Here is a 14,961-nt window from a genome sequence, read left to right as displayed (position 1 = left end):
TCATTCTTACATATATAAAATATGTTTTCTATTGGGAAGTAATAATATATATATGCTAATGGAATGCGCAAATGGCCAGCCCACATTGAACTTGCTTAAGGCGAAGCTAAAGGCCGGAGCCATCTCTATTTACCTGTTGGCCCGAAACGGAGAAACAGAGTCAAGTATAGCTAGCCTACCCATCCGTGTGAGACGGAGAATGGTTGGGCTGCATCCCGCGCGTTCGTTTCCTAAAATGAAAAACATTTGCATCGCGTTCGTTTCCTAAAATGAAAACATTTGCGGCGCGTTCGTTTCCTAGCTAATACGAATTTCCCGCGCGAAACCTTCTCCTACTGAAAGTCACGGTACGCTCACTGCCGCCCGGCCGCGACTACAAATAGCGCCACCGCGATTCGCAACCATCTGCAGCTTTGCCACTCCAGATCCCAGGTTGCCATCCGGTGTAGTGAACTAGTGATGGCGATGTCCAATCACGCCGCCGCCGCCGCCGCCGGCGGCGGCCCAGTAATCATGCGCCGCGTCGAGGCAACCGCTATCTGGTTCTCCGAGGATACCGCGCCGGTCGACGTCGGGTACCAGTTCGCGGTGCTCGTGTGGTGCTATGTGAAGCGGTCCCTGCAGTTCCGCCGCCGCGGCCAGCCCCCGGTCGTGACGGACCAGCCGTACCTCGGGCGTTGCGGCGGCTACGGCAACAGGTTCATCGTCACAGACCTCTCCACGCTCCAGAGCGACGGCGCCTGCCGCGGGGCGCTGCGCAGGATGCTGGCGGAACTTCCGCAGCTCCGCGCGCTCCGCCTCACCCAGGACGAGTGGGACGACGTCGTACCCACTAACGTGGTGCCACAGATCGTCCGCGTGGCGTGTGGCGACGGCGCCACCCGCGGGTTCACCTTCCGCTTCGCGATGGAGGTGGACCGGCAGTTCATACACGACGAGCGGGCCCTCCCGATGGCGTGCAAGGAGAGGGAGCTCGGCGGCGGCGGCAGGCCGGACAAGTGCCCAATCTGCTTGGAGGGCCTGGAGGGAGAGCCCGCCGTGCAGCCACCGAGGTGCCCGCACACGTTCCACCGCAGGTGCATTTTAATGTGGTTCTGCAAGGCGACGACGTGCCCAATTTGCCGCTGTGACGTGAGGTTCTGTGCCCTGCCGGAGTTTCTTGCTCTGTAGTACACAGGAGGTGGAGAGGCCTATGACTCGAGGCCCAGCAGAGCAGCAGTACCGAGTCTCTTCGATTATTCCAAATAAAAGATTGCAAGGTCGTGGTCAACATTTCAGTCAGTTATCCCTTCTTCGTTAGGGATTCAGTCAGTTATCTGTCAAGTTCGTTGAAAGATTGTCAGGTCGTCGTAATTTCATCAGCCTGTTATCCCTTCTTTGTTAGGGATTCAGTCAGTTAGTATTTGTTATAAGTTCGTTGAGATATTGTAAGGACGTCGTCATTTCAGCCTGTTATCCCTTCTTGGTTAGGGGTTCAGTCAATTAGTATCTGTTACAAGTTCGATCAAAATGGAAATTATGGACTTGGGCTGGGCTTGACACTGGCTCCGCTATTACTACTGGTATAAATAGTACAGCCTCGTCGAATCCTGACATGTCGTGGGAGCCTTGCAGGATGGGATGCACGTAGTACAAATGCCGTTGCACTGGGCGATTTTTTTTCGAAAAACCTGCTCTGCGTGCCACTACGGGCCAAATTCTTACATCCAATTCTGACAAACGTCGAAAATAACATTACCCTCATTCTTTATAAGGTGAATATGCCCGTGTGTTTTCACTGGTTGAATTATCGCTTTTCGGACCATAAAGTGTGGATGTGAAGAAGTCACCCTAACGTCCTTCGTCGGCCCTATCCAGTTCCGCACTGCCATCGGATGGAAGAATAGTGGCGCATGGAATAGCCTTTGAGCATGAGAAACATACATTGTGATTGTTACATGCTCTTCGAGAGTTTAATAATTCATGTAACTAAATTACCGTGAATACAAATTTATAAGATCTGTATGTTCATACAAATTTTATTATTTACTTTTATTTTGAGAAATGTAACTAAATTAGTAGTAGTAACAAAAATAGTGAAAACATCTACACATGTACTATCAGACCTTTAAAGAAAAAAAATCTTGAAGCAGTAGTAGATAAGCACAATTGGCCACTAATTCATTTTTTCTTGGTGGGCTAAAATAAAAGTAAATCCTTGACAGAAGTGGTGAGCATCAATTGGGGAGGCAGAGATAGCAGCATGACTCACAATCCTTTCCTTCCACCCCCATACACAGACCTTGAATTTCAAACACAGAACCATGCAACAATGCATTTGTGTTATATTTCATAATATTTACAATCATCAATCCAATAATATATATGCAAAAAATTTAACTTCTAAAAGCTCCACATTTTGAATATCTTCATCCAGTGGGTGCGCATGAAGCTAAGTGCATAAAATCAGCTCTTGTGGCTCTTGTTCTACCTATTTATGAGGTAAAACAATTTACTGAGCAGTACCCTAGGAAAACCTTGAACTGAAACCACGACAAGAATTATGGAACGGAAGGATTACAGAGTGATGTCTGCACGTGATGATTATTTCCTGGACATTATGTCCCATAATGTATATTGAGTGTAATTTTCAGATGACAAACAGTATAAGCACAGATTCAGAATAGAAAGATGTGTAAACTAAGCCCGATGACCACACCAACCCAACAAATCTATTGGGAGATCAGAGAAGTTGTTCAAGAATAAAAGCAAGACCAGGATAAAACAGTACACAAGGTTGTCACACTTGCATCAGCAATTACTTCTGCTCACTGTCATAGAATTCATCTCAACTTTTTTAGCAACGGAATAAATTTAGTTATCTCCCTGCAAAAAAGTTTAGTTACCAATTGCAGGAAAACACATTGCATACTTATTGGCATAAAACATAATAAAATAGGACAAAATACTATTTACACATATTGGTTGTGTAATCCTACCGTATGTTTAAAGCTTATAGAAATTGGTTGCCAGCAACAATAACCAAACAACAATAAAAATGAATTATTCCTATGCAAGCCTACAAATATATTTTAGTGGCTCTTGCAGAGTTAACTGGGTTGTACAGAGAATTACTTAGTAGAGACTATATATGCCAAAAAACCATGAGCATGGAGATGTACTAAATATTCCACTATGTAGTAGAAGGGAAAGAAGTAGAGATAGCACGGTAGAAGAGGAAGAGGTAGCTCCAATACATCTATTGGGAAGCCATACAAAAATATTAATCATACTGTACAAGCTCACAAAACTGGCTCTGAAGATTGTATAATTAGAACAACCAATAGGATTTTACCTGGTTGAAGCACACGACAAAAGAATCCATTCATTTTCTTCAAGAAATTCATCGAAGGTTTGGCGCGCGACAACAATGGAACCATAACTGGATATGTTGTAAAAGTACCCTAGTAATCAAATTTCTAATCTGCATGACATGTAATATGATGATTACATAACAAAGCAACAATTTCCTATTTTGTAGAAGACAAAACAAAAAAGTGGATTGGTAGGCTTTGGTGCTGGAGTTGCGGTTACCAATTAGAGCAAGTACAATAGGATGACGTAGGGCTGTCTATAAGACTTTAAATATTATATTTTTGATGAGTGGGCGGGGAGAGAAGAAGAGAGAGAAGAGAAGCAGGCTTAACTAACAGCCGACTGTAGCACGTGCTCCTAGGCACTTTGTTTTTTTTGAGGATTAAGCCAGCTTTATTAATCAAAGTCCACAGAAAGTGGGATACAAGATGAGTCATGGGGTTGGCCGAGCCACAGATGACGCCCCGGTCCCCTTCTAAGAGAGAATCTGGCTAGACTATGTGCTTCATAATTTACAGCACGACACTCAAAGGAAAAAATGCATTGAAAAAGGGTAGGTCGAAGACTAATCTCGGACAGAATGGCACCGTATTGCCCTCTACTACCCGAGTTTATATCACAGACAACTTGCTTGCAATCGGAGGCCACTATGTAGTTGTTGATAAGAAGATCCTCTGCCAAGCACATTGCCTCCCTGCATGCCAGAGCTTCCAGACAAGCCGGATCGTCCACTCCCTCCACCACTAGGGATGAACTCCCTAGGTAATTTCCGTTTGAATCACGGCAAACTGCTGATGCTGACCCACCTCGCCCCGGTCGTACTGTAGCGTCAACATGGATTTTTGCATACCCCGGCGGAGGCTCCTTTGGTCGCTGCGGTCCCAATGGAGCATTAGGTGCATTTGTTTGTCTTGCTGTCGAGCGGATCACATTAAGCTCGTCACGGTATCTGTTGATGAAAGTCTGTGTTGCTTGAGGACTCTGAAAAATCCCCTCATGGATCGCCTTGCGCCTCGTGTGCCAGATTGACCACAATGTAATCGACAGGAGGACAAACTCGTTATGTGTGAAGGAATCAATAAGCGCAAACAGCCATTGCCTTGCTTTAGGCTCTGACAGCGCCATCATTTTATGTGCAAGTTCCTTATCCACCAAAGCCCATACACATCTGGACATTGTGCATTGAATCAATGAATGTTTCCACGAATCCGGCATCCCACATAGCCCGCAGCTGCTAGACGTCGTCATATGGCGGTGGGCTCGCACGTCCTTGGTGGGTAGGGAGTGTTTTGACAGTCTCCATAGAAACATCCGGACTTTGCCAGGAACTTCAGTTTTCCAAAGTTTCTTCTACATCCCTTCCTCTGACTGCGCTGATGACGTTCCTGGTGACCCATTAAGCCATGCCTCACGGCGTTGTTTAGTTTCTGAGAGCATTCTATACGCTGATTTAACTGAAAAGGTGCCTTTGGGCTCGAAGTTCCACGACCAGAAGTCGTCTACATTACGAGTACAGAGAGGAATGCCCATTATGATATTTGCGTCCATTGGCATGAAGACCTCGTTCACCCTTTGCTTGATCCAGGTAGATGAAGTTGGGTCTATCAATTCTGACACAAGCTGCGGTGGGTTCGCCGAGATGCACCCACAAGGCCGGAGCATTTCTTTTCTTGGGAGCCAATTATCTGTCCATATGTTAATAGTAGCACCGTTTCCGACTCGCCGTATCAGCCCCTGTTTCAAGACGTCACGGCCCTCAATTACTGCTCTCCATATTTGGCTCGGATGACCCCCCAAAGAGGCTTGCAGGATATCCACATTCGGATAATATATGCTCTTTAGTAGTCTGGCACTGAGAGAGGTGGGTTCCTGCAAAAGTTGCCATGCCTGTTTTGCCAACATAGCTAGGTTAAAAAGCTCGAAACCTTTAAACCCAAGGCCACCCATGCCCGTCGATGAGGGGGAGCGAGGTGAGCGATCGCACAGGGCCCCCAAAATCGTGGGGCCCCCATCGAGAGAAAAAAACCCTTCGTACGTTGCCTCCCTTCGGTTGAAAGATCGCTAAAAAACCGGAAAAGGAAACTAAAGTATGTGTGTACGTGACTACATGGTGTCTTTGATTAATCTGCTAGGCTTCCAGGACTGCAAAGCGTCTAGGTCTGCTAGTGCTAGAGGCCCAAATAACATATTTACAGAAAATAATGTTGGAGGCCCAATAGGTCGACCGGTAGATTGGATACGAATCGCTTGATTCCAGCGATTGCAGACGAACAAACAGCGAACTGCCATCTAGGTCTCGCGAGCGGTGATCGGGCATTGAAGAAGGCCCTGGCCCTGGCAGTCAGCCGGCGCCGAGGTAGTTACCTCCGATCTAATCCCATTGCTGGTCGTCTTGCTGTGTGAAGCCGCAACAGGTGTGACCGCGGTTCCGTTTGTTGTTTCAATCAGGATCGAGCCATCGAGGAACACATCCAGGCCAAACTACAGACCGTGTTTTAATCTCCAAGTGCAAGGTTCTATTTTCAATTCATTTTCTTTGTGTTTGGATGATCTATTCATCCGACGACCGTTACTATTAGAAACTAAATATATTTTGTTTGATCAATGATAACTTTTATAATTTGTTAGGTTCTGTGTTCCTGAATCTTCATCATGTCTGTTAGAATTAGGAAGCATGAATCTGGTGCTGCAAAGCGTAAGAAAAAAAAACTCAAACTTGAGGCTCAATCTCTAGCGGGTTCCCTTGATATATATTTGGTGAAAGGGCCCCAACATAATTCTGAAAATCAAACTACAGATTTTTAATGTTGATGATGGTCTTGATGATAATGCAGCAGAGGTTGAGACTCTTGATGCAGAAATTGATGATGGTAATATTGCCAATGAAGGGGGTGATGGTAATATCGCCGATGGAGGTGATGATGTTGATACTGCCAATGAAGGTGATAATGCTAATACCGGCGATGATGATAATATTGCTGATGACATCAAATGTCCTTTTCCGTTTGATATATTTGATCCAAGAAATTGGGATGCACTTGATTCAAAAATGATAGATGTTTTGGTGCAAAAAGGTCCTAAAAGAGACACGTCTATTGAACATGGTGAAAAAGACAAATTGTCTAGAAGGTTTTCTGCATTATCATACACTAGAGTTCTCTCAAATGGAGTGAAGTGTGATAGAGAATGGCTTGTATACAGCAAAGATCTTGACAAAGTATTTTGTTTTTGCTGCAAATTATTAAGAAAAGGGTTGGTGAGAGGGCAGTTAGCAAATGATGGTTTCAGTGACTGGGCTCATATTGGTCATAGAATTAAAGAGCATGAAACTAGCAAAGAACATGTCACAAATATGACTACATGGTATGACATGCATCTTAGGTTAGAGAAGAATCAAACAATTGACAAAATTGCTCAGCGAGAACTTGCGAAGGAAAAGGAACATTGGAGAAAAGTTTTGCTCCGAATCCTCTTGATTGTAAAATTTCTTGCAGAACACAATATAGCATTTCGTGGTAGTAATAGCAAGTTGTACCAAGACAACAATGGCAATTTCTTAGGACTCGTTCAAATGTTGGCTGAATTTGACCCAGTTATCAAAGAGCATGTTTATCACATCACCAATGATAAAATTCGTGATCATTATCTTGGTCCTTCCATACAGAATGAGTTAATCAATTTGCTTGCTGTTGCAATCAAGTCAAAAATCATTGAGAAGGTGAAAGAAGAAAAATACTTCTCTGTTATACTTGACTGCACTCCTGATGCAAGCCACCAAGAACAAATGTCTTTGATAATTAGGTATGTTGATGCATCTTCACGTTCTTTTTGCATTGAAGAATCCTTCTTAGGTTTTTTGGATGTGAATGATACGACTGGGCAAGGATTGTTTGATGTTCTGCTGAAGGAATTGAAGAGTCTTGGCCTTGATGTGGACAATGTGAGAGGACAGGGATATGATAATGGGTCAAATATGAAAGGAAAAAAATAAAGGGGTACAAAACAAAGTACTGGAAGTAAACCGAAGAGCTTTTTATTCGGCTTGTGGTTGTCATAATCTGAATTTGGCACTATGTGATATGGCAAAGTCTTGTCGTAAAGCAACAAAATTTTTTGGAGTTATTCAGCGTATTTATACAATATTTGCTAATTCTACTAAGAGATGGCAAATTCTGAAAGATAACATACCAGGATTGACACTCAAGGCATTGTCATCTACTCGCTGGGAGAGTCGTGTTGATAGTGTTCAGGCTATAAGGTTTCAGCTACCGGAAATACAGGAGGCCTTACTTCAAGTGGCTGAAAGTGATAAAGATTCATCGACACAAAGTGAAGCTCAATCATTGGCAGAAAATGAACTTGGTGGCTTTGACTTTTTAGTATCAATAATCATCTGTTATGAAATATTATCTGCTGTTAATTTGATTAGCAAAGAGTTACAGTCAAAGGATATGATTATTGATATTGCAATTGAATCCGTAAAAAGCTTGCCTTCCTTTTTCAAGAAGTACAGAGAAACTGGCTTTTCAAAAGCATTGGAAGCTGCAAAAAAAATTGCAGTGGAGATGGACATTCATCCAGAGTTCCGCACCAAGTGTAAAATCAAAAGGAAAACACAATTTGATGAGGGCGAAGATGAAGCATCTATTGATTCACAATCTGCAGAGGAGTCATTCAGGGTCAATTATTTTATACGTGTTGTTGATCAAGCTATAACTTCACTTACCATGAGATTTGAACAATACGAGGGTTATGAAAAGATATTTGGTTTCTTGTTTACTTCAGATAGGCTGCGATCACTAGATGACAAGAGTTTGATGGATGCTTGTGTTAATCTTGAAGATTCACTTAAGAGTGGAGAACATACAGATATTGATGGACTTGAATTGTGTTGTGAGCTAATTTTCGTACAGGATTCACTTCAGAAATCTATGGGTCCTCTTGACATTCTGAATTATTTGAAGAAGCGCTTGACAATCTATCCTAATGCTATTATTGCATACAGAATTTTATTGACCATTCCTGTAACTGTTGCATCTGCGGAAAGGAGTTTATATAAACTCAAATTATTGAAGTCCTACTTGTGTTCTACTATGACACAAGAAAGACTGAATGGGTTGGCGACAATAGCACTTGAAAACGATGTCTTGGAGAAGATAAAGTATGAAGATATGATTGAAGATTTTGTTTCAAGAAATACTAGACGGATGCTCCTTTTTGGTAGGACATGAGGTCCGTTCATTGCTTTGCAATCCTTTTACCTTCTAGCATTAGTGTTGAAATATGCCTAAATAAGGTAGAAATAAAGCAGACTTGAAATTATATAATAAAGTGAGAGTATTCTTTACACATATTAATTATTCCTTTACGTGAATTGTCAAAATTTTGGGCCACATTTTGGTTTTCTCCCGAGGCCCCGAATTTCACGGCCCTGGTCATGTATCAACAAAGTAGTACAAACTTATATGCATCTATTGTACTTGTCGACTATAAGGCTGACCATAGATGATGTGGCAAGATTATATAGCCAGCAGCTGACTATATTATTAACCATGCTCTTAGCAAGCTCTCTCTCTCTTTCTTGCAGGCATGAAAATATGGCCACCCCAACGGAGTGAAGCATGCACTCCCTCCAAACCTGACCGCCACGGGAGGCAGGTGATGCACCATAGAACCGGGTCGAAGAGAGGTGAACAAACTTTGGGCTGGTGGCGCTGGAAATTATGGAGTTGGGGCTGGGCTTGACACTGTGGCTCCACTATTACTACTGGTACATATACTGCCTCGTCGAATCCTGACATGTCGTGGGAGCCATGCAGGAGAGAGAGAGAGAGTATCCAGGTTCTTTTTTTGATGCGTGCATATGTTTACAAGCTATGCCTCGTGATTGACTTTATAGATTTTGGTTTTGTGGGGTGCTGGGAATTAGCACACAAATGCACTTGTGGTTAACTGAACTACAGCGGAAACAAGTAATATCAGCACCACATCATGTACTAATTCAAGTATCGTTGCTTAGCATGGAAGGAAACATATGCAGTAACATATATGGAGGCAAAAAATGTTACTCAGCAGGCAAGACACTCCTCAGCATAGTGTCTTGTGGTAGGAGTAAGTTTCTGGACAGCACCAATCATCAACAAAGAGACACCAGATTTTTTACGTGTAAAACCCCTCAACTTGAGGGGAAAAACCACGGGCCGAAGCCACCCAAATCCTCTTCCACTATTATCAAATGTGGGATACAACAAGTTCTTCTCTAGATAGCACTACAGGATCTCATACATCAAGATTTCTGATTCTTGGATGAACACAACAAGATTTGGGGCTCAAGAACTAGGGATTGGAACAATCTAACCAAAGATGGTGGAACTGAAGCTTGAAGGAGATAATGTAGTGGACCTGCACCATCACAACCTTGGGGAGGAGCTCCCTTGCTTCTTCCTTCAATCTTCCTATTCTTCCCTTGCTCTTTTGGTTTTCTCTCTTCTTCTCTCTTGGAGAATGAACTGATTTTCGTCACTCTTGGTGGTGGCTGCTGGATGGAGGATAAAGCATCCTCATCCACTCATGTGCAAAGTTCAAAATGACCATAGGTCATAACCCTAATGGGTAGTGGGCTCATGCACCTCTTTGGGCTGCCTAAAAGGCCTCAAATGGTCATCTCCTCACATCCCACATCAGGAGGATATCCCAACAAATCTCCCCCTCCGACTCATGAGGGGGGCACCGCCATGCCCGCTACCTTGCAACATACTTGTAGTGTGACGCCCGGGTAATTAGGCTACAGTAATCCCACGTTAATGATGCCACGTCACCTCGATTATTGTTGCTAATCTCGCTTTAGTTCGAAACCGGTTTGAATTCAAATTTAAAATCAAGCAGACAATAAAATATTTTCAAATATTAAAACTAAAATGTTGGGGTGTTGCCAAATAATGCATAGGTAATTATTGTGGAGAAACCACAATTTTATAAAAGGATTAAGTGCACTAAAATATTTAAACAGGAGCAAAACATTAAACTAACTACCCTTTTCAATTTGATAAAATATTAAACTATTTGTTTTATTGCCAAAAACTTATAAGGCAGTGGCATAGTTATTAAAACTAAATTAGGGACCAGTGGTGTAGTTTATAAAACCAAATTCAAAGGAAACTAAAATAAAACAGAAAAGAAAATACAAAAACAGAAAACAAAAAAAATTAAAAGAACCCCCCCCACTGGGCTAGTTGGCCCAGCTGTTAGCCAGGCCGGCCCAACTGACCCAGCCGGCGCCCCCATATCCCCCACTCCCGTGTGACCTAGATCGGTCAACCCCACTCCCCCCCACGCCTCGCTTCCCTCCTTCCCCGTCTGGATCGGGATCGGGGCAACTGCGCCCCCGACCCCGCCGATGCCGCGTGCCACCCCGCCGCACCTTGTCGGCGCCCCGGTGCCCGCGGCCATCCCCGGATCTCTCGCGCCTCTCCCTCGTGGGATCGACCGCGCCGCTCGAACCCCTCCTGCGACCCATCGCCGGACGCCATCGCCATGGTCCTCTCCGTCGCCGGCGCTCCCCGTCGCCGCCGCCGGAGCTCCTCGCCGGACAGCCTCCCAGGAGCGCTCCCTCGCCGGTCTGCCTCGTCTACCTCGACGCCATCGTCTCCGACCACCACCCCGACCCCCGCTGCCTTAGTCCCTGCGCTCCATCGTGAGCTTCCTCCCTCTCCCCCTCTCTGTTGCACGTCGCCGCTCCCGACTACCCCGACGAGCTCCTCCGCGCGCGCCCGTCGCCGTGGCCTCCTCCATTCTCTCCTGACCGCCTACGCGCCCGCCTGGGCCTCGTCTGCCCAGGGCCACGACTCCGTGGTCCGCGCTCGCCATCGTCGCTGCGCTGCTGCTCGCCCCGCCCGGTGTGCCCCACGCACGCGCGCCCGAGCCCCGCCTCGCTCTGCCGCGGCGCTGCTAGCTCGCGCCCGCTGCCGCCCCAAGCGCCCCTACAGCCACACGCGCCGCTGCCTCCTCCCCTGCCGCACGGCTCCCTCCGTCTCCGCGCCGTTCCGGCCGCCTGCCGGTGTCGTGGCCGCCGGCGCCCCGTGGCGCTGGGCCGCACCCGTTACGGCTGCGTCCAGGTGACCCGACGCCCGCACCCGCAACGCCCACTCGCCCGCTAAGACCCCTTCGGGCCACTGACCAGAGGGGCCCAGCCCACAGAACGTTTTAAAAGAAAGTGAAAAATAAAATAAAATAAAATGAATTAATTAATTTATTGATTAATTAAATTAATTAATTAGTGAATTAATTAAGTTAATTAATCCTATTTAATTAACCTAATTAATTAGTTAGTTTAATTAAACAGTAACTGGATTAGCTAAACCCTAACTAACCTAAACAGAGGATGACAGGTGGGTCCCGCTGGACCCACGGGCCAGGTTTGACTTTGGTCAGCTGGGTTTGACCTGCTGACGTCATGGTGATGTCATGCTGACATCACTTTCACTGTTCTGGATAATGTTCAATTTAAATAATTAAATAAATTTCAAAAATGCCTAAAACTTTGATAAATCATAGAAAATAAACCGTAACTCGGATGAAAAAGTTTTATACATGAAAGTTGCTCAGAACGACGAGACGAACCCGGATACGCAGCCCGTTCGTCCGCCACGCATCCCTAGCATAGCGAACACACGACTTTCCCCCTCCGGATCCTCTGCCCGAAAACGCGAAACATCGGGGATACTTCCCCGGATGTTATCCCCCTTCACCGGTATCACCTACTACCGCGTTAGGGCACCCCTAACGCCGTTACTTGACATGTCATGCATCACTATGCATATGCTTGCTTAAATATTTATTGTTTCTCCCCCCCTCTTTTCTCGATAGACACCGAGACCGACGCCGCTGCTACCCAGTACGACTACGGAGTTGACGACCCCTCTTTCTTGCCAGAGCAACCAGGCAAGCCCCCCCTTTGATCACCAGATATCGCCTACTCTTCTCGATACTGCTTGCATTAGAGTAGTGTAGCATGTTACCGCTTCCCGTTAATCCTATCCTGATGCATATCCTATCCTTGCTACTACTGTTGATACCTTTACCTGCAATCCTAATGCTTAGTATAGGATGCTAGTTTATCATCAGTGGCCCTACATTCTTGTCCGTCTGCCTTGCTATACTATCGGGCCGTGATCACTCGGGAGTTGATCACGGGTATATACTATATACTTTATACATGATACATGTGGTGATTAAAGACGGGTCGGCTCGTAGGAGCACCCGCGAGTGGATTTTTGAGGCGGAGCGGCAGGGCAGGTTCCGACCACCTAGGAGAGAGGTGGGCCTGGCCCTGGTCGGCGTTCGCGGATACTTAACACGCTTAACGAGATCTGGGTATTTGATCTGAGTCTGGCCATTTGGTCTATACGCACTAACCATCTACGCGGGAGTAGTTATGGGTATCCAGGCGTCGTGGTATCAGCCGAAGCCTTCGTGACGTCAGCGACTGAGTGGCGCGCGCCGGATTGGACTGGAAGGCCACTAGGCTAGGTCTGCTTTCGGCCGCGTTCGCAACGTGCAGGTGTGCTAAGGGCGATGGGCCCAGACCCCTGGGCGCTTAGGTTTAGACCGGCGTGCTGACCTCTCTGTTGTGCCTAGGTGGGGCTGCGACGTGTTGATCTTCCGAGGCCGGGCATGACCCAGGAAAGTGTGTCCGGCCAAATGGGATCGAGCATGTTGGGGTATGTGGTGCACCCCTGCAGGGAAGTTAATCTATTCGAATAGCCGTGATCTTCGGTAACAGGACGACTTGGAGTTGTACTTTGACCTTATGACAACTAGAACCGGATACTTAATAAAACACACCCTTCCAAGTGCCAGATACAACCGGTGATCGCTCTCTCACAGGGCGACGAGGGGAGGATCATCGGTTAGGATTATGCTATGCGATGCTACTTGGAGGACTTCAGTCTACTCTCTTCTACATGCTGCAAGACGGAGGCTGCCAGAAGCGTAGTCTTCGAAGGGACTAGCTACCCCCCCCTCTTATTCCGGCATTCTGCAGTTCAGTCCACATATAATAGCCTTATTCCAGTTGATACCAATGCATACATATGTAGTGTAGCTCCTTGCTTGCGAGTACTTTGGATGAGTACTCACGGTTGCTTTCTCCCTCTTTTCCCCTATCCCTTCTACCTGGTTGTCGCAACCAGATGTTGGAGCCCAGGAGCCAGACGCCACCGTCGACGACGACTCCTACTACACCGGAGGTGCCTACTACTACGTGATGCCCGCTGACGACGACCGGGAGTAGTTAGGAGGATCCCAGGCAGGAGGCCTGCGCCTCTTTCGATCTGTATCCCAGTTTGTGCTAGCCTTCTTAAGGCAGACTTGTTTAACTTATGTCTGTACTCAGATATTGTTGCTTCCGCTGACTCGTCTATGATCGAGCTCTTGTATTCGAGCCCTCGAGGCCCCTGGCTTGTAATATGATGCTTGTATGACTTATTTTATTTGTAGAGTTGTGTTGTGATATCTTCCCGTGAGTCCCTGATCTTGATCGTACACGTTTGCGTGTATGATTAGTGTACGATTGAAGCGGGGGCGTCACATGTAGCTTCTCATTTGGCAATATCTTGGTCATCACATCCGAACCATTATCGTCGGTATGGATCTTCTCAAGTTTCAGCAACTTGGAACTCACGACATCTCGAATCCAATGGTACCTCACATCAATGTGCTTGGTTTGAGAGTGATAGCTTGAATTCTTGGCAAGATGAATAGCACTTTGACTGTCACAAAACAGAACATACTTCTCTTTCTTCATGCCGAGCTCTCGTAAGAAGTTCTTCATCCACAAAACTTCCTTGTCAGCATCAACTGCTGCAATGTACTCAGCTTCTGTAGTTGATGTAGAAACACATTTCTGCAATCTTGATTGCCATGACACTGCCCCCCCTGCATAAGTCATCAGGTATCCAGATGTGGACTTCCTACGATCCTTGTCACATGCGTAATCTCCATCTGTATAGCCCTGCAATACATGATCACCATTTCCAAAGCATAGACAAGATGTAGAAGTACCCTTGAGATACCTGAGAATCCACTTCACTACTTCCCAGTGAGTTTTACCTGGATTTGTCATGAACCGGCTAACAACTCCAACTGCATAGGCAATGTCAGGCCTAGTGCATACCATGGCATCCATCAAACTGCCCACAGCAGATTGGTAAGGTACTTTCCTCATTTCTTCTTTATCCTTCTTGATTGTAGGACATTGTTTAGAATTAAGTTTGTGATGGCCTGCAAGCGGAGAGATAACAGATTTTGCATCTTTCATATTGAACCTTTCAAGTACCTTCTCAATATATTTTTCCTGTGAGAGCCAAAGCAGCTTCTTCGATCTATCACGGGAGATCTTCATGCCAAGTATTTGCTTAGCAGGTCCTAAATCCTTCATGGCAAATGATTTACTCAAGGCCTTCTTGAGGAGAGCAATCCTCTTTGTGCCATTTCCAACAATCAGCATATCATCAAGATACAACAAGAGAATAATGAAGTCACCCTCGGAGTACCTCTTCATAAAGACACAATGGTCAGGTTGTGCTTTATGGTAACCAGGCCCAGTCA

General features: G+C 45.8%; 1 protein-coding gene and 1 pseudogene across 1 annotated transcript; both read left to right on the top strand.

Moving 5' to 3' along the window:
* The first annotated feature begins 459 nt into the window (after positions 1–459).
* On the top strand, positions 460–1,170 carry LOC125527368. The gene is made up of 2 exons (XM_048691883.1): positions 460–507; positions 613–1,170. Exons 1-2 carry the CDS (start codon positions 460–462, stop codon positions 1,168–1,170), a joined length of 606 nt encoding a protein of 201 aa, XP_048547840.1.
* A 4,129-nt stretch (positions 1,171–5,299) lies between these two features.
* Positions 5,300–8,585, top strand: LOC125527367 (annotated as a pseudogene).
* The last annotated feature ends 6,376 nt before the right edge of the window (positions 8,586–14,961 follow it).

Source organism: Triticum urartu, unplaced genomic scaffold, assembly GCF_003073215.2.
Source record: "Triticum urartu cultivar G1812 unplaced genomic scaffold, Tu2.1 TuUngrouped_contig_369, whole genome shotgun sequence".
Lineage (NCBI taxonomy): Eukaryota > Viridiplantae > Streptophyta > Magnoliopsida > Poales > Poaceae > Triticum > Triticum urartu.
The sequence above is the reverse complement of the archived record's forward strand: the minus strand, read 5'-3'. Positions and strand labels throughout refer to the sequence as shown.